The sequence below is a fragment of the Amblyomma americanum genome, chromosome 11, assembly GCF_052857255.1.
Source record: "Amblyomma americanum isolate KBUSLIRL-KWMA chromosome 11, ASM5285725v1, whole genome shotgun sequence".
NCBI lineage: Eukaryota > Metazoa > Arthropoda > Arachnida > Ixodida > Ixodidae > Amblyomma > Amblyomma americanum.
In genome coordinates this window covers 105075259-105099796 of record NC_135507.1, presented here as the reverse complement: position 1 = coordinate 105099796, position 24538 = coordinate 105075259, and the positions used below count along the sequence as shown (strand labels likewise).

General features: G+C 46.0%; 1 protein-coding gene across 3 annotated transcripts in view; it reads right to left on the bottom strand.

Annotated features, from left to right (window-relative positions):
• Positions 1 to 24538, bottom strand: part of LOC144110212 (E3 ubiquitin-protein ligase Rnf220-like) — a 92314-nt gene that overhangs the window by 26051 nt on the left and 41725 nt on the right. The window contains exon 8 of one of the 3 annotated variants that reach the window (XM_077643049.1): positions 19944 to 23997. The exons of the other annotated variants lie outside the window; for them this stretch is intronic. Within the exon in view, the coding sequence (XP_077499175.1) occupies positions 23850 to 23997 (148 nt within the window). The 3' untranslated portion in view covers positions 19944 to 23849. Of the gene's footprint in view, positions 1 to 19943; positions 23998 to 24538 lie in introns of those variants that run through there. 3 annotated transcript variants of the gene reach the window in all.

Sequence of the window (24538 nt, the reverse complement as noted above, 5' to 3'; positions counted from 1 at the left end):
TTTTGGAATATACAGCGCGTCCAGGGCGGCCAAATTTCGGAAATTGAATCATAAGCTCTTGTATTAGTTACCGAAGCACAAAACTGCAATATGAAGAACGACCATCTCATGGCCCCTTTAAATGGCTGCGGCCACCAGGAGTAAACAAACCCGACATCGCATTCACCGGCGAAGCGGAATTCCAGGTTTTCATTTTTTTTTTATTTCGGCGAACCAGCGCATACAAGTTGAGGGTGGAGACGCGACATTTCTAATCGCCGACATCTTCGGCGTTACAGCTCGAAAATTTTTGCGCCGGGGCGACAAGGGCACTAACGGAACATCAATCGATCGCCCATTTTATATTACCTCGGTGACGCTGTTTTCGCGGTCCCACTGCTTTCCATTGCAGTCATATGGCTGCTATCTGGGGGATATTAATTGCAATTATTAATTGCAATTATTACTTGATTCGCTTGAAACCAGAACCTAGTTTGCCAAAAGTGCAACGAAAAAGAGCGCGGAACGGTGAAAGTGTCGGGGTTCGCGTCTGCAGTGGCGACAGCTCCAAGTGTGTTGGCCGATGGACACACGTTAACGACATATATTCTCAGCAAACACAGTGTCGGGGGAAAAAGAGATCGGCAGGACAAGCGACGAGCTAAGGGCTCAACTGCCAGAGACAGGAGCCGGTTGTGCCCGCAGTACGAGAGGCTAAGCGGATTGCGTCCCACAGGACAACGCGTGCAGAAGCATCGCACGTGCAGCCCCCGCCTTTTAACCGCCGTCCGCCAGGGGATAAAAGCTCGGGCAGGTTACGACCAGAACGGCCGCCTAGATCAGAACATGACGAAAATAGGAAACACGCTAAACAAATCGAAAAGTATGGTCGTACATAACTGCGCTTTTGAAACGACTTGGAAAAACACAGGAACGACACAAACACGTGCGCAAATGTCGTTCCCGCGTTGCTCCGAGTCATTTCAAAGGCGCAATTATGTGTGTCCATGTTAACTACCAATTAGCCCAATTTGAATCCCTCTTAAATCAAAAATTACAGAGGTCAGCAAAATACCAGACAGCCGGAGCAGAACAGCGCCGCGCAAAAAAAAAATTACAGAGGTCAGCAAAATACCAGACAGCCGGAGCAGAACAGCGCCGCGCAAAAAAAAAAAATTACAGAAGTCAGCAAAATACCAGACAGCCGGAGCAGAACAGCGCCGCGCAAAAAAAAAAAATTACAGAGGTCAGCAAAATACCACACAGCCGGAGCAGAACAGCGCCGCGCAAAAAAAAAAAAATTACAGATGTCAGCAAAATACCAGACAGCCGGAACAGAACAGCGCCGCGCAAAAAAAAAAAATTACAGTGGTCAGCAAAATACCAGACAGCCGGAGCAGAACAGCGCCGCGCAAAAAAAAAAATTACAGTGGTCAGCAAAATACCAGACAGCCGGAGCAGAACAGCGCCGCGCAAAAAAAAAAAAATTACAGTGGTCAGCAAAATACCAGACAGCCGGAGCAGAACAGCGCCGCGCAAAAAAAAAAAATTACAGAGGTCAGCAAAATACCAGACAGCCGGAGCAGAACAGCGCCGCGCAAAAAAAAAAAATTACAGTGGTCAGCAAAATACCAGACAGCCGGAGCAGAACAGCGCCGCGCAAAAAAAAAAATTACAGATGTCAGCAAAATACCAGACAGCCGGAGCAGAACAGCGCCGCGCAAAAAAAAATTACAGATGTCAGCAAAATACCAGACAGCCGGAGCAGAACAGCGCCGCGCAAAAAAAAAAAATTACAGTGGTCAGCAAAATACCAGACAGCCGGAGCAGAACAGCGCCGCGCAAAAAAAAAAAAATTACAGTGGTCAGCAAAATACCAGACAGCCGGAGCAGAACAGCGCCGCGCAAAAAAAAAAAATTACAGTGGTCAGCAAAATACCAGACAGCCGGAGCAGAACAGCGCCGCGCAAAAAAAAAATTACAGTGGTCAGCAAAATACCAGACAGCCGGAGCAGAACAGCGCCGCGCAAAAAAAAAAAAATTACAGTGGTCAGCAAAATACCAGACAGCCGGAGCAGAACAGCGCCGCGCAAAAAAAAAAAAATTACAGAGGTCAGCAAAATACCAGACAGCCGGAGCAGAACAGCGCCGCGCAAAAAAAAAAAATTACAGTGGTCAGCAAAATACCAGACAGCCGGAGCAGAACAGCGCCGCGCAAAAAAAAAAAATTACAGTGGTCAGCAAAATACCAGACAGCCGGAGCAGAACAGCGCCGCGCAAAAAAAAAAAATTACAGTGGTCAGCAAAATACCAGACAGCCGGAGCAGAACAGCGCCGCGCAAAAAAAAAAAATTACAGTGGTCAGCAAAATACCAGACAGCCGGAGCAGAACAGCGCCGCGCAAAAAAAAAAAATTACAGATGTCAGCAAAATACCAGACAGCCGGAGCAGAACAGCGCCGCGCAAAAAAAAAAAATTACAGTGGTCAGCAAAATACCAGACAGCCGGAGCAGAACAGCGCCGCGCAAAAAAAAAAAATTACAGTGGTCAGCAAAATACCAGACAGCCGGAGCAGAACAGCGCCGCGCAAAAAAAAAAAATTACAGTGGTCAGCAAAATACCAGACAGCCGGAGCAGAACAGCGCCGCGCAAAAAAAAAAAATTACAGTGGTCAGCAAAATACCAGACAGCCGGAGCAGAACAGCGCCGCGCAAAAAAAAAAAATTACAGTGGTCAGCAAAATACCAGACAGCCGGAGCAGAACAGCGCCGCGCAAAAAAAAAAAATTACAGTGGTCAGCAAAATACCAGACAGCCGGAGCAGAACAGCGCCGCGCAAAAAAAAAAAAATTACAGTGGTCAGCAAAATACCAGACAGCCGGAGCAGAACAGCGCCGCGCAAAAAAAAAAAATTACAGTGGTCAGCAAAATACCAGACAGCCGGAGCAGAACAGCGCCGCGCAAAAAAAAAAAATTACAGATGTCAGCAAAATACCAGACAGCCGGAGCAGAACAGCGCCGCGCAAAAAAAAAAAATTACAGTGGTCAGCAAAATACCAGACAGCCGGAGCAGAACAGCGCCGCGCAAAAAAAAAAATTACAGTGGTCAGCAAAATACCAGACAGCCGGAGCAGAACAGCGCCGCGCAAAAAAAAAAAATTACAGTGGTCAGCAAAATACCAGACAGCCGGAGCAGAACAGCGCCGCGCAAAAAAAAAAAATTACAGTGGTCAGCAAAATACCAGACAGCCGGAGCAGAACAGCGCCGCGCAAAAAAAAAAAATTACAGATGTCAGCAAAATACCAGACAGCCGGAGCAGAACAGCGCCGCGCAAAAAAAAAATTACAGATGTCAGCAAAATACCAGACAGCCGGAGCAGAACAGCGCCGCGCAAAAAAAAAAAAAATTACAGATGTCAGCAAAATACCAGACAGCCGGAGCAGAACAGCGCCGCGCAAAAAAAAAAATTACAGAGGTCAGCAAAATACCAGACAGCCGGAGCAGAACAGCGCCGCGCAAAAAAAAAAATTACAGATGTCAGCAAAATACCAGACAGCCGGAGCAGAACAGCGCCGCGCAAAAAAAAATTACAGATGTCAGCAAAATACCAGACAGCCGGAGCAGAACAGCGCCGCGCAAAAAAAAAAAATTACAGTGGTCAGCAAAATACCAGACAGCCGGAGCAGAACAGCGCCGCGCAAAAAAAAAAATTACAGTGGTCAGCAAAATACCAGACAGCCGGAGCAGAACAGCGCCGCGCAAAAAAAAAAAATTACAGTGGTCAGCAAAATACCAGACAGCCGGAGCAGAACAGCGCCGCGCAAAAAAAAAAAATTACAGTGGTCAGCAAAATACCAGACAGCCGGAGCAGAACAGCGCCGCGCAAAAAAAAAAAATTACAGTGGTCAGCAAAATACCAGACAGCCGGAGCAGAACAGCGCCGCGCAAAAAAAAAAAATTACAGATGTCAGCAAAATACCAGACAGCCGGAGCAGAACAGCGCCGCGCAAAAAAAAAAAATTACAGTGGTCAGCAAAATACCAGACAGCCGGAGCAGAACAGCGCCGCGCAAAAAAAAAAAATTACAGTGGTCAGCAAAATACCAGACAGCCGGAGCAGAACAGCGCCGCGCAAAAAAAAAAATTACAGTGGTCAGCAAAATACCAGACAGCCGGAGCAGAACAGCGCCGCGCAAAAAAAAAAAATTACAGTGGTCAGCAAAATACCAGACAGCCGGAGCAGAACAGCGCCGCGCAAAAAAAAAAAATTACAGTGGTCAGCAAAATACCAGACAGCCGGAGCAGAACAGCGCCGCGCAAAAAAAAAAAATTACAGTGGTCAGCAAAATACCAGACAGCCGGAGCAGAACAGCGCCGCGCAAAAAAAAAAAATTACAGTGGTCAGCAAAATACCAGACAGCCGGAGCAGAACAGCGCCGCGCAAAAAAAAAAAATTACAGTGGTCAGCAAAATACCAGACAGCCGGAGCAGAACAGCGCCGCGCAAAAAAAAAAAATTACAGATGTCAGCAAAATACCAGACAGCCGGAGCAGAACAGCGCCGCGCAAAAAAAAAATTACAGATGTCAGCAAAATACCAGACAGCCGGAGCAGAACAGCGCCGCGCAAAAAAAAAAAAAATTACAGATGTCAGCAAAATACCAGACAGCCGGAGCAGAACAGCGCCGCGCAAAAAAAAAATTACAGAGGTCAGCAAAATACCAGACAGCCGGAGCAGAACAGCGCCGCGCAAAAAAAAAAATTACAGATGTCAGCAAAATACCAGACAGCCGGAGCAGAACAGCGCCGCGCAAAAAAAAATTACAGATGTCAGCAAAATACCAGACAGCCGAAGCAGAACAGCGCCGCGCAAAAAAAAAATTACAGAGGTCAGCAAAATACCAGACAGCCGGAGCAGAACAGCGCCGCGCAAAAAAAAAATTACAGAGGTCAGCAAAATACCAGACAGCCGGAGCAGAACAGCGCCGCGCAAAAAAAAAAAATTACAGAAGTCAGCAAAATACCAGACAGCCGGAGCAGAACAGCGCCGCGCAAAAAAAAAAATTACAGAGGTCAGCAAAATACCAGACAGCCGGAGCAGAACAGCGCCGCGCAAAAAAAAAAATTACAGATGTCAGCAAAATACCAGACAGCCGGAGCAGAACAGCGCCGCGCAAAAAAAAATTACAGATGTCAGCAAAATACCAGACAGCCGAAGCAGAACAGCGCCGCGCAAAAAAAAAAAATTACAGAAGTCAGCAAAATACCAGACAGCCGGAGCAGAACAGCGCCGCGCAAAAAAAAAAAATTACAGAAGTCAGCAAAATACCAGACAGCCGGAGCAGAACAGCGCCGCGCAAAAAAAAAAAATTACAGAAGTCAGCAAAATACCAGACAGCCGGAGCAGAACAGCGCCGCGCAAAAAAAAAAATTACAGAGGTCAGCAAAATACCACACAGCCGGAGCAGAACAGCGCCGCGCAAAAAAAAAAAATTACAGATGTCAGCAAAATACCAGACAGCCGGAGCAGAACAGCGCCGCGCAAAAAAAAAAATTACAGTGGTCAGCAAAATACCAGACAGCCGGAGCAGAACAGCGCCGCGCAAAAAAAAAATTACAGATGTCAGCAAAATACCAGACAGCCGGAGCAGAACAGCGCCGCGCAAAAAAAAATTACAGATGTCAGCAAAATACCAGACAGCCGAAGCAGAACAGCGCCGCGCAAAAAAAAAAAATTACAGTGGTCAGCAAAATACCAGACAGCCGGAGCAGAACAGCGCCGCGCAAAAAAAAAATTACAGATGTCAGCAAAATACCAGACAGCCGGAGCAGAACAGCGCCGCGCAAAAAAAAAATTACAGAGGTCAGCAAAATACCAGACAGCCGGAGCAGAACAGCGCCGCGCAAAAAAAAAATTACAGAGGTCAGCAAAATACCAGACAGCCGGAGCAGAACAGCGCCGCGCAAAAAAAAAAAATTACAGATGTCAGCAAAATACCAGACAGCCGGAGCAGAACAGCGCCGCGCAAAAAAAAAATTACAGAGGTCAGCAAAATACCAGACAGCCGGAGCAGAACAGCGCCGCGCAAAAAAAAAATTACAGAGGTCAGCAAAATACCAGACAGCCGGAGCAAAACAGCGCCGCGCAAAAAAAAAAAAAATTACAGAGGTCAGCAAAATACCAGACAGCCGGAGCAGAACAGCGCCGCGCAAAAAAAAAATTACAGAGGTCAGCAAAATACCAGACAGCCGGAGCAGAACAGCGCCGCGCAAAAAAAAAAATTACAGATGTCAGCAAAATACCAGACAGCCGAAGCAGAACAGCGCCGCGCAAAAAAAAAAATTAGAGGTCAGCAAAATACCAGACAGCCGGAGCAAAACAGCGCCGCGCAAAAAAAAAAATTACAGAGGTCAGCAAAATACCAGACAGCCGGAGCAGAACAGCGCCGCGCAAAAAAAAAAAAATACAGAGGTCAGCAAAATACCAGACAGCCGGAGCAGAACAGCGCCGCGCAAAAAAAAAAAAAATTACAGAGGTCAGCAAAATACCAGACAGCCGGAGCAGAACAGCGCCGCGCAAAAAAAAAAAAATTACAGAGGTCAGCAAAATACCAGACAGCCGGAGCAGAACAGCGCCGCGCAAAAAAAAAAAAATTACAGATGTCAGCAAAATACCAGACAGCCGGAGCAGAACAGCGCCGCGCAAAAAAAAAAATTACAGAGGTCAGCAAAATACCAGACAGCCGGAGCAGAACAGCGCTGCGCAAAAAAAAAAATGGACTGAAAAGAGACGCCGCCATGAAACAGCCACAACTGCCGACGCCAGTCAGTCGAGCATGAAGGGACAATACAAAAATCCGCGCTTACACACAGTAGGTCGGAGGAGCTTCGGCGCCGGAAGTTCTCAACGCCGCGACCGGCCATTTCCGGTCTCAGCATCGACTACTGCGAGCTTACGGAGCACAACGAAAAGGCCCGGCTGTACAACAGCAAACGACAAAGAGATGAAGTAAAATGACGCCAGACTGTGCAAGCTGTGATGCGGGCAGGAGATGTGTGCACATGTTGGAAGTGTCCCCCCTTCTTCCTCCAGAGAGCTGAAAGCAGTCCCACCGGCTCTCCTCGTCATTCTGCCTCCCGCACCTTTGGGCTGTCGTCCAAGGCTGCTTGTTCTCCCCCGTCCTTTTGGTGCCCTCTGACGCTCTCCTGGCTGGCTACAGGGGGCACACGTACGACATCCTGTGTCGTCTCGGAAAAAAGAAGAGCGCGTCGGTGTGCGCCCGCGGGAGAGGACAGCTACTGCAAATATTTGCTCGGCGAACCGCGGCAGCGCAGCGGACGGCGCGCGCGTGGCGTACAGTGGCCCCCAGTCTTCCTTCCGGCCGCACTCGGCGCACGGGCAACGCCAAACCCCCAAGCTTTGCCCCAGCGCGAACGCATCTCCGACTCGAAACTTCTCTCCCCAGTCTTCGAGAGGGGGAGATACCCCAAGAAGCGCGCGTTTCCACGACGTTTCCAAGTGCTGCTTGTACGCGTACTGCGGCTGCGTCCCGCCGATGTCCCCGAGAACGAGCGGAAGGCAGGTGATGACAGAGTCCTCAAGGTCCATGTACGCACAATCCCGCACATAATATTACGGGGCACGTCTCTCGGCGATAAAACTCGTTTCACGCCTTACCTAGCGAAAACTAGTGTCTCTAATGTGCCATGTTAGCACATGCCACTGGTGCGATAGCGTACGAGCCAGCTCAACCATCATAGTTTCTCTACGGAATGAGTGAGAAAATTTTAAACACACAACAGTGCCCCGCCGCGGTGGCTCAGTGGATAAGGCGCTCGGCTACTGATCCGGAGTTCCCGGGTTCGAACCCGACCGCGGCGGCTGCGTTTTATGGAGGAAAAACGCTAAGGCGCCCGTGTGCTGTGCGATGTCAGTGCACGTTAAAGAACCCCAGGTGGTCGAAATTATTCCGGAGCCCTCCACTACGGCACCTCTTCTTCCACTCCCTCTTTATCCCTTCCCTTACGGCGCGGTACAGGTGTCCAACGATATATGAGACAGATACTGCGCCATTTCCTTTCCCCATTTATTATTTATTATTACTAACAGTGCTCCGTAGCATTTTCGCCACACCTCTACACATGGTCGCGCAACAAGCGACAAACGCATTCCAAAACATATTGGCAGCGACACCAACTTGACAGTGACACTGAAAGGACGCTTCATTCCGCGAACTAGTTACCGAAAAATATTTAATATTAGAGGCTTTTAGCCAACCGTATAAGTATTAGAGTACCTTTTGAGCACGCACAGTGACCCCCCTCCCCCCCAACCCATCCATTTTACTGCGCGTGCGCAGGAGGCCTCCGTCGCTCTGGTTTTGCTAAAAGCGTGTAATAAAATTTTAAAAACTCAATTATTAGGACCATGCACATATATGAATGTAATTTGGTATTCAATTCCATTAAAGAAGGACGCGATTTCTGATTGCAGTAATAATATTTTAACTTGCTTTCAGTGCCTTCCCTGGTTCTTGCAGACCCGACAGCTCGCTTAAAGGGGCCATGACAGCCTATTTTTACTCATACCCTGCTTATCACCTTTAATTCCGAACAGGTTAAATTACAATTCCCCCAATTTTCAGTTGATTCTGTGAGGTAACTATTTTTAAAACGAATTTTTTTCGTTTCTTTTGAGAGCTGCTTGCTGGTCTGGCAACCTCTGATCGCTGACGTCACGAGCGCATACACGCCACGCGTCGTCTGCTGCGAGCTGTTGAAGTGCTTGCATGCACACCGTAGACAGCGGTCGCTCGAAAAGTTTTCTTTTAGCTTAGCGAAAGAAAATTCATTTTCCGTGTTCTCTCTTGGGAAGCCTTCAACTTAGTACGCGAGCTAAGTGATCCTTGGGAAAGCGGACTTGCTCGTGGCGCCCGTTTTCAGATTGTCGAGGAAACGGAAATCGATGGACCCCTGCTTTATTATTTGCGCTTAGAAGCATGCTGTTCGTATGTTATGAGTGTGGTCTCTTTTGAGCAGTCAAGTGCTCCCATATGTGAACAGCGGCACGTGTCATGCATGCCTTCAAATCAAATCAAATCAATTTTATTCAAACATCCTGAGATGCTTAGGGGCACGGACAAAAAGCCAAAGGTGGCTTGACGAGGTCCGTGCCCCTTACAAGGCATACAGTGGAATACGCGGAATGTTTAAAATACAGGCAGTGAAATCAGCAGAAAACGGAGAAAACGCAGAAAACGCAGCTGTCCGCAAGGCAGAAAGGCGTAGAAAATAAAAATAACGAAAAATGCAGATAACGAAAGGCAAACAGAAACTTGAGGTGTACAGACCATGAAAAATGTAGTGCACAAAAGTGGCTAAGAATAAAAAAATGCACGGCACGAAAGTGAAGTGAAGAAAAAAACGAGAACAAAATAACACACATCTCTGAAACTGGGCTTATTTCACGAACAAAACAAAGAAACTCATAATATTGCCACGTACATTTCTTTGGTTAGAGAAACATGCTGCGCAGATCCCTGAACGACTTGAAGACATCTCGGTTATCTTCACCGGACAGTTCGTTCAGGATAGCTGGCAGACGATATTTCAACATTTGTTTCCCGTAATTTGTGCGGCATACATAAACTTTCCATTTTTCCGGATTTCGTGTACAATACACAGGATAATTCGTAGCAAGTGCGGCTAGCACTGCTAAAGAATTGTCGTGTTTAATTATTTCTGACTTGTAGTGACGGATTAGTCTGTAGGAATATAAAGATTCTATACCGATTATGTTAAATTTCTTAAATAATTCGGCTGTGTGTGAATAACGAGGGACTTTTGCAATAATGCGGATAGCACGTTTCTGTAAACGCAGCAGTTTATTAGTATTATTAAGCGTTGTGGTTCCCCAGACAAGCGCGCCATAATTCATTACCGAGGAAAAAAGGGAATTGTATAATAATACGTTAACTGATATAGGAAAAGATGAACCGTAGAGACGCAAATAGCCAGTCGTACGCGAGAGCTTCCCGGAGAGGTAGGTAATGTGGTCGTCCCACGACATATTTTCTGAAAAAATGACCCCTAGTGTTTTAAAATGGCGAACCACTTCAATTGTAGTGTTGTTTATTGCAAGAGATGGAATACAAATATCTTTTTGATGCAACGTTGATCTTTAAGTCATTCTCCGTTGCCCAAGTATTTATATGTCCCAGTGTCCTGTTTGCTCGATCGGCTAAATTGATGCTCGATTGTCCAGAAAAAAACACTTGTGTCATCGGCGTATATAATATAGTCAGCAGATTGGTCGATATTAACAATATCATTGACATAAATTAAAAACAGGAAGGGCCCTAAAATACTCCCCTGAGGGACACCCGAAACTACTGGTTTAATAGCTGAGCATTGCCTTTGAATATCGACAAATTGTGTGTGATGCTGTAAGTAAGAAGATATTAAAGAGAGAACTTTTCCGCGAAAACCGTAGTATTCCATCTTCTTAAGCAGGATGCAGTGATTGATGAGATCAAAGGCTTTCGTGAAATCTAAAAAGAGGCCTAACACGATATTTTTATTTTCAAAATTCTGTAATATCAGCTCCTTTTGAGCAAGCAAAGCTAACTCGGTTGATTTATTTTTTCGGAAGCCGTACTGAGCCGGTGTTAAAATGTTATGTTTGTCAGAAAAAGCCATCAAGCGTTGTAGAATTAATTTTTCGAATCCTTTGGAAATGACAGGAAGAATAGAAATAGGACGATAATTTGATAATTCATCTCGGTTTCCTTATTTATAGATCACGGTAACCCTTGCGGATTGCATGCCACGTGGGAACAGACCGAACGACAGGCAGGCGTTAAAAATGTGCATCAAATAGGGTGCTATTACATCAATATCATATTTAACTGGTGTGATTTGAAGACCAAGAGCATCTTCTGACTTACTCTTTCTAAGCGATACAAACGGTGCAATAACTTCCTCAATAGTGACGGGCTTCAAAAACATACTGTGGCCTGTACTTTGTTCCATGTAGCTGTAATTAGCAGTGGTGTTTCGTGCCTGTGCAACAGAGAGAAAGTAATCGTTGAAGGCATTGGCTAGGTCAACCCCGGTTAATTCTACATTATCTAACGTTACTTTCGAGACTGTTTCGGGTGACTCTCTGGTCAAAAGACTCAATATCCTCCATATGTCCTCTGATCAACCAGTCGAGGAGTTGAAAAGATTTTCGTGATAATTCCTTTTAGCTGCACGTAGTTCTTTGTTGACAAAGTTTCGGTACTCTTTATAAAGATTTAATGTGTCAAGGTTCCTGGCTTGCAGAAACTTAGCATACAGTCGATCTCGTTTTCTAATAAGCTTTAGCATGTCGGTGGTAACCCATGGCTTACGAGCCTTTTTAGGTCGTCTTAGCGTAACAAGTGGAAAGCAGTCGTAATAAGCATCAGTACTTTTTTCCATTAATTTCTCGTAAGCTTCTTCAGGGTTTCTCAACTCAAATACATCGGCCCAATTAAAGCCGGTTAAGCGGGTGCGAAAGGATGACAGCTTTTCTGGGTTGATTACACGGTACTGGAAAGGTTGTCTTGAGTGTCTGTTGGTGTTAAAAATATGCTCAATAGACATAAAGATTGGAAGATGATCACTGAGCGCGTAATTTATGACTCCACCTTTCACACGAGATATATCAATATTTGTGATGAAGAGATCTAACACAGACTGTGAAGTTACTGTTATTCTTGTGGGTGACGCTATTACATTCTTGCATAGGTGAATGTTTAACAGGGTTTCGAAAGTTTCTTTTACGCTGGTTTCACCAAGCCAGTTCATGTTGAAGTCCCCACCTAGAATTAAGTGGTATTTGTTCTCGTTTACGTACTCCAAAATAGAATCCAGAAATGAAAAAAACTGGCAGGTATCTCCAGATGGCGGACGATAGCAAACACAGAAAATGGTTGACCCTGACCTCAGCGTCAGTGTTTCGCAGTCTGGTGTGACAACACAGAATTCTGGCTGCAGCTCACAGTTCATATTGTTCGAGGTCAGGGCACAAACACCGCCACCTCGTTGGTCAGTGCGATTAATAAAATATGATCGGTATCCAGGCATACGAAACACATCATTCTCAGTGTTGAACCAAGTCTCAGAAAACATTACTACATCAAACAGTACTCCTACTTCGCGAAAGAAACATTCTAAATTCGCGTATTTATTTCTACCAGACTGCAGATTGAAGTGAACACAGGTAAATCGTGTCTGTGTATTGGTGGTGGCATAGTTTCTAAGTTCCGACATATGCAGATAACTACCATCCGGCGAAGCCATGATGAGAATAAAAAGTAAGGGAATGCAATCGGGTGTTACATCGTGTGTCTGGAGGTTCTTTGATGTAAGGCGTTTGTTGATCCATGTAGTCATCTAGAGCCACCCAAAAACATGCACCTGTGTTTACGTTTATCAGTTTCGGTCGAAGCATAGGAATAGGGCGCCTGCCTTCGCTATCATTTGCATTTGTAATCGGCCAAGGCACGTTTTTAAGGTATTCGCTTTTCAGTAGCCTCATTCTGAATGCGCGCTGAGCAGCTCCCTTAGTAATTCTGCAGCTGTTTTCTAGTTCAGAAGACAAGCGGTGACCCATACTTATATATTTTTTTTTTCAAGTAGTCTGTTCTACGCACGCGCAGGCTATCTGTGTGTCTCTACTGAATCCTGTTTAGGTCATTGTCGTTCTTGATAACAATCAATTCCGAGCTGTCAGACTGCCTGGCATATATCTTTCCTCCTCTGCTCCAGACATACTTCCATCCGGCTGCCTTTTTCTTAGCTACGGCCAAGCTCAGAAGGCGCCGAAGAAAGGGACAAAGGTGATCATTAACGAAGACCGGCGATGTTGATGCGTTTCCGAAGTCTTTGCTGCTGAGTCGGAGTTTCCTTGCCTTTTCAACCAGTGTGTCCCTTTTCTGACGCCTAGTGAATTGTACAATTATGCTATTTGGTTTAGATTTCGAGGGAACACGATGACACGCCTCTACGTCCTCGGCCTTAACGGGTACACCAGTGAGCACTCCAAGTTTGCATACAATGTCAGTGATGTCTTCATCGGGGCTTTCCTCTATTCCTTTGATTTCAATGTTTTTGCTGCGTGAGTACTGCTCTGAGAACACTACGCGGGACTCAGCATCAGCGAGGCGGGTTTGGGTGGCCTGTAGTGCAGCATGCAATGCACTCTTCTCTTCTTTCAGGGAAGAATTCTCTACCTTGGCAGCATTATAGTTTTCCCGCATTTCTTCAAAGACGCCGTTCATGTATTCCAAGCTCCGAGTATGCTCGGAGAGTTCGCTCCGAAGCGCTCTAATTTCTGCATGCAAGTCGCGGTCTACCGCTTCTCGCGCAGCTTTAATTTCAAGGCGGAGTTCATCACGCAGGTCACTTATCTTCTGCGACATGGCCCCTTTAGCACAACCAACAAGCACACACAATGTAACGCAATATTGGCAGCAGTGGCAGCAGACAGAACATGCAACAATCCCGTACTAACAGAAGGAAAGATTTTGTAAACCAACCTGCAAAATGTGACAGATAAGGCGTCAGGCTGTGAACGATGCGCTGCCACCGCTGCCAAGAAACCGTCGTGTGTCCAGCCGCTCCTTTTAAGCTGTATCCAGTCGTCGGTGGCGCCGCATAGGATGCGCAGAAGCCAGTCCTTACACCCAGGGCGCAACGGCACGGTAGATTCCGGTCACTTTTCTTTAAGCCTTGCAACGGTGCGAGCAGCTGCAAAATGTGACAGATAAGGCGTCAGGCTGTGAACGATGCGCTGCCACCGCTGCCAAGAAACCGTCGTGTGTCCAGCCGCTCCTTTTAAGCTGTATCCAGTCGTCGGTGGCGCCGCATAGGATGCGCAGAAGCCAGTCCTTACACCCAGGGCGCAGCGGCACGGTAGATTCCGGTCACTCTTCTTTAAGCCTTGCAACGGTGCGAGCAGCTGCAAAATGTGACAGATAAGGCGTCAGGCTGTGAACGATGCGCTGCCACCGCTGCCAAGAAACCGTCGTGTGTCCAGCCGCTCCTTTTAAGCTGTATCCAGTCGTTGGTGGCGACGCATAGGATGCGCAGAAGCGAGTCCTTACACCCAGGGCGCAGCGGCCCGGTAGATTCCAGTCACTCTTCTTTAAGCCTTGCAACGGTGCGAGCAGCTGCAAAATATGACAGACAAGTCGTCAGGCTGTGAACGATGCGCTGCCACCGCTGCCAAGAAACCATCGTGTGTCCAGCCGCTCCTTTTAAGCTGTATCCAGTCGTCGGTGGCGCCGCATAGGATGCGCAGAAGCCAGTCCTTACACCCAGGGCGCAGCGGCACGGTAGATTCCGGTCACTCTTCTTTAAGCCTTGCAACGGTGCGAGCAGCTGCAAAATGTGACAGATAAGGCGTCAGGCTGTGAACGATGCGCTGCCACCGCTGCCGATGTGCGCCGTGAAACCCGCAGTGTTTTGTAGCTAGCTACCAAGTTCTTGTCCGCTATTCATCGCTCGGTAATTAAACTCAAATTATCAGAAGGTGCACTACAGTAACATATTGGTGGCAAACAGCGCAACGACGCGGACAGAGTGGAAGAAATACAGGACAAGCGCTGTCACAACTGAAATTTATTTAAGGAAAGCAGTACATTTTATAGAAAAAGTGGCCAGCTTATGAGCTAGTACATAGACAAAACCCAAGTTACTACGTGGCATCGAGGAATGCAACCTCACTGTCATATAATGAAATAGATGGCTTACTGACACATAACCTTGTTTTTTTCTTCATGTGATATGCTTCCATAATCTCACGTGTTAATCGGGACGGGTGTTTGTAGAGGATATCACAGTAAGGCAATGAAGGAAAACAAAATTGGCAGTCTCGAACATGGTCAACTAGATGATTAGATTTGTTAGCTTCAAGATTATTTGCATGCTCTTTCAAACGTGTATTGATGCAACGCCCCGTCTGCCCGATATATATAGTAACGTTGAGGCACGAAGAAGCAGAGAAAAGTGCCGAGTGCGACGACTTCCGGGCTGCATGTATGCCTTTGTAAGTCGAACATACATTTCCTTCGACTCATATAACCTTTGTGCAGGAACCAAGCCGCTTGCAAAACCCTACGTGACTCGAATGCTTTCACTGTCCGCACCGATGAATAGTCACTGCCGTCTAAATGAGTGGTTCAACATAATAGTAGAGCATTTGGCTGTGCGTGCGCATTGTGCCCCAGGAGTGCGACGATTACGACAACTGCGGCCCCGCGCTGAGGTTGTTTTCATGGCTGTGCGCAAACAGTGCTGCTCGTTTGCGTGGCATAAAACGCCAGGTGGGTTATCCTTATCTTAAATATTACGTACTCTTGCTCACAAATTGCACTTTTACTCATTTACACACCATGATAACACTGCAATAAGCGCCGATGATGCTATATCGCCTGCTTGGGAAACGCTTTGCGAAGGATACCGGCGCTTTCCGCTAATTGTGTCTGCTTTCTCTTATGTTACCAAAATTTAATATCGGTTTAGCTAAACATACGTTGGGACATTTCTTGAATTAATGAAAACAACCAGATTTGTTGTCCACAGTCGACGCCGACGGCTGCTGCCGGCTGCCTTCTGCATATGTTATGCAGACCGGGTCACATATATCGGCACTTCCCCCTTATTGTACTCGCGTCCTGCGATGCAGGCAGTCATTGCTTTGAGGGCACTGTAGCCAAAACTATGCTCGACAGCTATTTGCAGGCGCTAAAATTTGCGAATTCGCTCTCCGCAATCGCCGAAATCGCACACACGAATCCTGTGTACTCGCTAGGCCTCATCACGAAAGCGGCCGGCGGTCCATCGTCAACTGAATTTCAAGAATATGGCAAAAGTTCCTCACTGATTAGTAACAAAGTGTGAAATTGCACACACGATATTTTCCGCGAATATTTGCAGTATTTGTTCGTTTTTCAAATCTGCCGCCACACCACTTTATCGCTTTGTTTGCGACGCAAGGCGCGGCTAGATTTATCTCGATTGATCGCAGCCAGGCAGAGCTGATTCTACGTTGTTCCAGAATGTTCTAGTAACTTTGCGCTCTTTATCTCGGAAGTTCGCTATAAGCTTTAAATTGAGCACGGCCGACAGCGGCGGGCATTCTGTTCAACGACTGCCGAGCATGCTTGTCGCTTCGCCGCCGCTGAGTGATTCAGTCCATTTTGGGTGCAAGTCAGCCCAATAAACAGTTTTCCTTTAGGAGACCCTTCTGTCCGTCTTCATCGCTGCTTCGACTGCCGTCACCACTACGTGACAATATGTAGCCGCTTGTTTCGCTTTTTTCGATACGGATAAGGTACACGAGCGCAGTTTTTCCGGCCGTCGCCTCACCGGGCGTGAAGCTTTCGCTCGGCCGCACAAGCCCAGCTGGGCGACGGCGGCGAGCGGCACCGTCGTGCGGCGTTTTCTGCCCGTGTCGCTTGCCTCGCTGATCGGTTCTATGCGCAGGCACCGATTGAAAGCACATCTTCGCTGGTGCACGCACATCGCATATGTCGCCATGGCTACCATGAGGTCCAATAAGTTTTAAAATTCTTACATTCATAGAATGTCGTACCAACTAGTCCCCTACCACTCTCTTCTAGTTCCCACTAAGCTGACATTACTACGATACGCGATCGTTGATCGTGCTGGCATCATCGTCGGTCAAGCGTGACAGACCAGTGCGTCAGCGATGGCACTTGCATACCGACCAGCCCACCGACTGTCCATCGCCGTCGCATCGGCCTATAGTGTGACCGGACCCTACCTATACCGAAGAAAAACTGCGTTACTGTTGTTTTCGCTTTTGCGGCACCAGTCACTCATATATGGGGGACGACTGCTACTTCGATCGCACGCGAAAGTACAGGGGGGAATGGGACCTCGCTGCGCATATGGCAGCAACGAGAGCAGACGACGTTGCTCCGTGCATGTGCTATTGACGTCACGGGAGCTTTCAATATGGCGGTCACTGCCGGTGGGAGGAGTCTCCCGGTCTGAATTTCGGTCGTATTTTTCGAAAAATACAGCGCGTCCAGGGCAGCCAAATTTCGGAAATTGAATCACAAGCTCTTGCATTAGTTACTGAAGCAGAAAACTTCAATATGAAGAACGACCATGTCATGGCCCCTTTAAGGGCGCTGTACGACCGTCTTTTTTTTTTTTTCGCATGCGCACGCGTCCTTGCGGCCATGGGCACGGGCGCGCGAGGGCGCGTTGCGGATGAGGTGCTGTACGGTTAAGTTTGCAGCATGCAACAAAGCGGACAACTCCGCCGTTCTGATTGGAGCGCTGGTCAGTGCCACCCGTGCAGCAGCACAGGTATGTGCCGTAGCAAAACACGAAGATATTTTGCCGCACGAATACACACACATTGATATTGTGGCTCACCCGACGCATGTTTAGCTGTGAGATTTTTCGTAGCAGGTAAAACCCCGATCAGCTGTGATAGCCGCGGGTCTCAGCGCGGCCAATTCTGACGTCCGCAAACGAAGTCGCAACAAACTTTGCAACACCGCAGGGGAGGTTCTAAAACAGCGTCGCGGGAAACGATTAACGTTGGCGCTATTTCTACTTCAGAAAGTGAAAAAAGGCATCATCACATCGCGATCGTGACACAACTCGTTCGACCGCTAGTCGGCTAGACTCCGCTGAAGACCACCCGTATATGCAATCGTTCTAACTACGATCTAAGGTTTTCGCCTCCTAATATTTGAAGAGCGCCCCCATTGAAAGTTACGCTATATACCCTAACATGCAATAATAATTTCAGAACGACGACACGATTCGTATCGCGAATTCTCGGAGCCAAGGACACGGGACTAGAACAAGCTATAGGTTAGCAGTACAGATAGTAGACGAGTCCAAAGAGGTGGACTCCCCGTTCCACTGCTGTACCACGGGTAGGTTAGCAGTACAGTCACATTCGATCATTTGTAATTATAACAAGTAAATTCACATAGCTGAGATCAGGTACAGCTTAAATCATCAGTTATTCAAAATAGTGCAGTGCAGTCTTTTTACATATATATTAACAGCCTTTATTTTGTATCTTTTTCATTATTCCATCCACAGATTAGTTATCATCTATAAACGTTGGTTGTTACTGTCAAGTAAACAGGCCTCGTTGCTGTCTCCCCACTTAACTGTTATTGCAAAAGACACTTATCTATTCATCAATATCAGAAGTGTGTCTGAATTGTGCATGTATTAAAAATTCCATATTTTAGCACTCTGCTGTCGAATATGAACTCAAATACACGAGAAAATTATGACATTCTCAGTAATTTGGAATATGTAAAATCAGTTGTTCAGCAGTTTTGCATTTCAGAGAAGAGTGACCGTGCAACAGTACTGCTTTCTCTCTGTAATGTTATTCAATCCATTGAAAAAGCCAAAATTGAAATAGCACACTGTGGTGACAATTAAAATGGCCAAACCACTTATCACTGCACTTGAATGCAAGGCTTTATTTTTTGCAGTGACAGTGGACGACCAATTTTATTTTAGCAGTCATTCTTTAGCTCATAACGGATCAGAATTGCACAAGCTAGAATGCAGCAGTGCAAACAAGCCTGGAGAGTTGTGTTCAGAGCCAGTCAATGGTGACACATGCAGAAACAAGCTGGCGTGTTGTCTGTACAACTCCGAAAAATTCAGAAAGTGCCTATGTATTAATGAAAACAAAGTGGTTGCCTAGTACTTAGTAAAAGGCCATACATGCCTTCTACCTTCAGTGTAAACATAACATGATGTGGGAGTTGGTAAACTGGCTTACATCTGGACGGCTCCTGGTTGAGGTTGGGAAAGAATAACAAGAGCACAGACCTTTGTGCGAGCTGGTGCATTGCAGTCATGTACAAGCGCAGAAAACAGGGACAAAGAAGGAGTGGACAACACGAGCGCTTACTTCCAACTAAAGATTTATTGACAAAAAAGCACATTAAATACACCTTGCTGCATGACGTCGAACCAACACCACTGCCGACATCAAGTGGCCGCACACAAAAACATTGTTTCCTTTTGAGTCAGTGAGACAGATGGTGCGCTGACGCAGGATGAACCTTTTCTAATCAAATCTGCCTCTATTATCTCTCTAACATCTTGACATCTATGCTTGGCCACTATCTTGCATGCGCTGAAGAAAGGTTTACACCGCTTCTTATTCTTTTCAGTGCAGTCATGACAATGTTCAGCCTTATTGTATCTGTATCTGAAGGTATGTTGAAAACGGCAAAAGAAAAAGGACAAGAACTAGAGCGAAGCAAATGGAAATAGGATAGTAGTCATTCCACACTTGCACAACACCTTGCATTGCCTAAAGAAGATTGCAAAACGCAGTGACGCCAGAGTAGTGCTCTCTGCGCCCGAGAAGCTGGAAAACCTTGTAAAAATGACCAATCCTTTCCAAAAGCCAAAAGAGCCATGCGGTATCAAGAACCGAGATCCTTTTGTAGAATGTGCTTCTGAAGTAGTATATGAAATTCCTCTATCGTGCGGCTCTAGATACATTGGTCAAACTGACCGATGTCTGAATGAAAGACTGCTGGAGCACAGAGGGAAGGTAGGCAATTATAGAGATGGTAATCTTTCTGAACATTGTCATGACTGCGCTGAAGAGAATATAAACCTTTCTTCAGCGCATGCAAGATAGCGGCCAAGCATAGATGTCAGGATGTTAGAGATAATAGAGGCAGATTTGATTAGAAAAGCGGGTCAGCGCACCATCTGTCTCACTGGCTAAAAAGGAAACAATGTTTTTGAGTGCGGCCACTTGATGTCGGCAGTGCTGTCGATTTGACATCATGCAGCAAGGTGTATTTAATGTGCTTGTTTGTCAATAAATCTTTAGTTGGAAGTAAGTGCTCGTGTCGTCCAATTCTTCTTTGTCCCTGTTTTTTGCACTTGTACATGATTGGGAAAGAATACTTCAAATATTTAGGAAAACAAGATGCACTGACCATACATAATGGTTATCTCAAGCAGAATTTGTAGAAATATATTTACAAGGTGAAAGCTGTGTTGTTGCAAAATACAATGAAATAAAAAATAAGCATATAAGTATGTGTAGGGCATACATGCATATATCCTCTCATACAGCTTTACAGTAATATTTAAGACTTTTTTTCAGACCAGAAAAAAATGAGGGATCGTAACAATAATTCTGGTTCCCAAAACAGCAGAAAAAAATGAGCATTGTCTGCACTACTTGTCATGTATAAAATTTTGGAATGTGCTAGCTGTTGTTATTAGCAACATCTTCTGCAAAGTAAAGCTTGTTTCATTGCCAGTTTGGTTTTCAAGCTGACAAAGTTCCCTTTAGGCATACCTTATGTTAAAATGATTTAGTTGTTAACCTAACTGCTTGAAGATCTTTGCCTAGGCTATGCCTACTTTTCGGCTTCGTACAGGGAGTGTATGAGAATTTAAACAGTCTGGAAGGGCTGCATGCATTAGCCAAACAAATTTCTTGTTTTGTGGCCTCCTTTTTCAAAATAATGCACCAAAATGATAATCCTATTCAGGGCCTTATATGAAAACTCATGTTACTAATGTAAGGAAAACAGAAACTCTATAAATAAATTAATATTGAGTACAGGTTTGTGCCTTTCCATGCATTTCACTGCCGTCAATGTAAGAAAATCACATTCACACACAAAATTCACAGCAGCTGTAATATGACTCCATTCATGACGACAGAACTGTATGTGAATTTAGCTTTATTATAGAGGAGAGGGAGGCACCCTTTTATAAACACTGTAAATGCTGGCCCCATAACATACCTGGCTGGCCATTTCAGATGAGGATAAGAATAAAATGACACACATACATAACAGTCACATGCGTAAACACACGCACCTAGCATTTTAACCACATCGCATAATGGAAGTCTCTGTGTTACTTCGCTTGAAACAGGGTAGGATAAAAGCACAAAGGAAATACTGACACATATCAGCTCGTAATGGAGACGGGTATGGCTAACAGTAAAAACTATTAATGCAGTCCTATTAACATTGCCAAATAGAACATTCCCGAGCACAGAGAAGGTTGTTCTGGAGTGTTGGAATGTTGATATTGATAGTGGGATGGCAGATCATATAGCGATCAATGAAGACTGGTTAAATGAAACAGTGAAAGGAAGTAAGGTAGCAATGTGGGCTATTTGGTTGCACATTTGATGGGAATAACGCGCTACACACGGACAAAAACCGACAACTGAAATGACAGACACAGGACAAGCGTGCACCAACAACTAAAATTTATTATGGTACGAGGGCACATAAATAAATTTCATGCACATGCTCAAAACAATAAATTCATTGCCACCGGCTGTAACACACCCTCCTTCGTTTGTTGATTAGTTTTAACTCCTCACTTGATAATAACACCAAGGGTGTGTTTGCCCACTCGTCTTCACTGGCCTCCCATTTCTCAAAGGCTTCTTGTAATTTTTTTCTTGTCTCTTGCACGAGCTAAAATTGTAGTCCGTTTAAAGTAAGGTGAACATTTGTGATTTGCACAATGGGGTGCTTGTCCTGTGTCCATCGTTTCAGTTGCCGGTTTTTGTCCTCGTGTGTAGCGCATTATTCCCATTAAGTGAAAGGAAGGTCATTAATGAATGTAAGAAAAAGGGAAGGGCAAAGTACAATACCTTTCGGGTTGCCCGAGATTCCAAAAAAAGAAAGGCAGGATGAGCAAGAGTTAGCAAGGGGCAACTACTGTTAACTGGCTAGGATCACTTAAATCCCACTCAGAACAGTACGATGCAAGACATTATTTTATAAAGGATTTCATCGCATGTTTTCTCAAAGAGACTAAGATGCAAGTGTATGTCACGAAGAACAAAAGTTGCTATCACAGGTATGCTTTTCAAAAAGCGTACCGATTTGGAAGGAACAATTTAATGGGCCACAACAATTTAGCAGTATGAGAGTACTTAGTGTTTCTCACAATTATAAACCCATGCTAGTCATAGAAATGGCGCAATGATTTGGTGCTTGTGACATTTTCGGAACTAAAAAATTTACCACTTTCTGCTGTATGCAGCCATGCCTCATTAATATCCACCCTGTAATATAGCCCTGTTTACATGAACCCGACAGGACCGGGTAGAGTCAGCGTCGGGCTAGGTGACTCGCCTCTCACTCGCCCCGATTGGTGTCTACCAGAACTCTGTTCAAGCACGTAAGTATCGCAGCAGTGCTTGATGGTAGGAGTGGGCTACCTCATGCAGGGACTCTGCTCATACTAAACTTTCTTAGAATTTTCTGCTGAACAAGTTAGACAGACCCCGCACTGTCGCCCCAACTTCCTCCCTTCACCCCTCCATACCTAGCCCGAACAATGAAAAGCCGAACAGCCCACTAGCCACTTCGCAACGACAAAGACCGGTCTCCCCCTCTTCGTGCGCCACGCTGAGTGATGACACAGTCAACTCGCATGGTTTTTGGAAAGGCGGGTCAGGCGAGTTAACCTACCCACTGCAGGCGAGTTAACTCGACTCGCTCTGCCGCTTAATTTACTCGACCCAACACCGTTTAGATGAACCCGGCAACTGGTTTTTTTACCCGACAAGTAAACTCTACTCGACTCTATTGGGTTCATGTAGACAGGACTTATGACGACTATGGACAGTTTTTCTGGGGATCAAACTTTGTCAAAGCATGCATGTCTTAACATGAAAACTTGTTGTTTGGACAAATGACAGGGTTTAAACGCACAGAGCCAATTGGGACCCGCATATTTTTGTCGTGTAATATGGACTGCAATGCAAACGTCTGGACTGTGGTAACCGGCTACTATAACATAGCGCAAGGACTGTTAGAAGCGCTTGGCGACAAATACAGACTGAATCATATGGCTGTTGCACCGTGGAATTGCCCTTATACCACCTGCAGCATAGCATGCAGTTTTTGCTAAACACTGAACTGCCAGGCATGCGGACTCTCTCCGCTAGCACTTTCTGACTGACAAAGCACTTCTCTTTCTGGTGTCCAAATCATTGGCACTGAAAGGCTCAGCAGCTCATTTCCTGGCACACTTTGTTCACTGCACAAATTAATTAAGCTGCTCGCTGTCTGTATAACCTTTTTTGTTATAATCTAACAGATGTTTAATTGCAACACTAATTTAATGTTTTTTTAAACAGAGCACACGACAAGAAGAAAAAAAAACACTCGAGTTAAAGCATGTTGGGCACGAGGAGAACTTGGCACAGGTGCAAAGCACGGAATCTGCAAATACAATCCAAGCAGTAAGAAAACGGATTGAAATTAAATGTGATCTCAACCTCGACAGGTCAATGGCTGCAACGGCACTGTAGGACTTTCAGAAACGGCTCAACTTCAGCATTGCAGGGCCAACCACAGTGCAATAGCGCATAGCAAATTTTGAAAAATCAAAATAAACCTTGTTCACATGATTTTGGCAATATACACAAATATGGCCCTGTCACGGCCATACGACAAATGTGAACAGATGTGTGTCCACAGAAACCTATAGCTGAGCGTTGTGGAAGGTGCAAACAAGGATCTACATTCAAGCAAAAAAATTTAGAAATGCAGCGAATGCAAAGAAGGCAAAGGAAATCCTTCACACAGGTTTCACAGTGCCGCCGGTACCGTCGTAATCCGGCCACTCCATCACAAATTGCACTTTATGGAGCACAACACCGCAGAATGCTAGGAGCACCCTTTAAGGGCACTGTACGATCACTTTTTTTCCGCATGCGCACGTGTCGTTGTGACAGTGCGCAAGGGCTGCGCAACGGCCGAACAATGGAGCGCATGAACGCATCCGCCTGTGCGCACAAGTTGGTTCAACTTCAACTTTTTTCCGCACGAGCGGGTGGTCGCATCATGCTATTGGCTGCTGTCCCGTGAAGTGACAGCGCAGCGGTGCCAGGCCGCGCCTCCTCAGCAAGATGGCCACCCGCGAAAGCGGAGTGAGAGACCAGGCCTAGTAGGTGGTAGCTGTGCCGAGAAACACATAATATTGGCCACATGTGACTATTAAAAGTGTCGACAGCGACTTCGAGCTTCACCATGTGCAACATATAGGGACATAAATTATGGTGAGGCATGAAAAAAGAAACCCGGGAAGCGGCAGTTTCCCCCAAATTGTTTTGTTGTCGTCTACACTGAGTTGACCGAGCGGCCTACAAACCTACGCTGTCTGCACCAGACGTAACAGTGCTGGTTTTCGCGATGTGTTTATTTCACGATGTAAGAATAGAGAGGTGTACCAACGACGCCCCACACGTTAAAGAACCCCACGTGGTCGAAATTTTCGGAGCCCTTCACTACGACGTCCCTCAAAGCCCGAGTCGCTTCGGGACGTTAAACCGCCAAACCTTTTGCAAGCGTCTGGCCACGATGTCAAAAGCTTTCTTAATTCATTGTGCTCCGTCGCGGTAAAGAGTGTGCTTATTACAAGGCGAAGGCAATAAGCACACGTCGTGAACTAAGTTCTGCTGCGTGCATGCCTTCTTGAACGTTCTGACGATGCAACGCC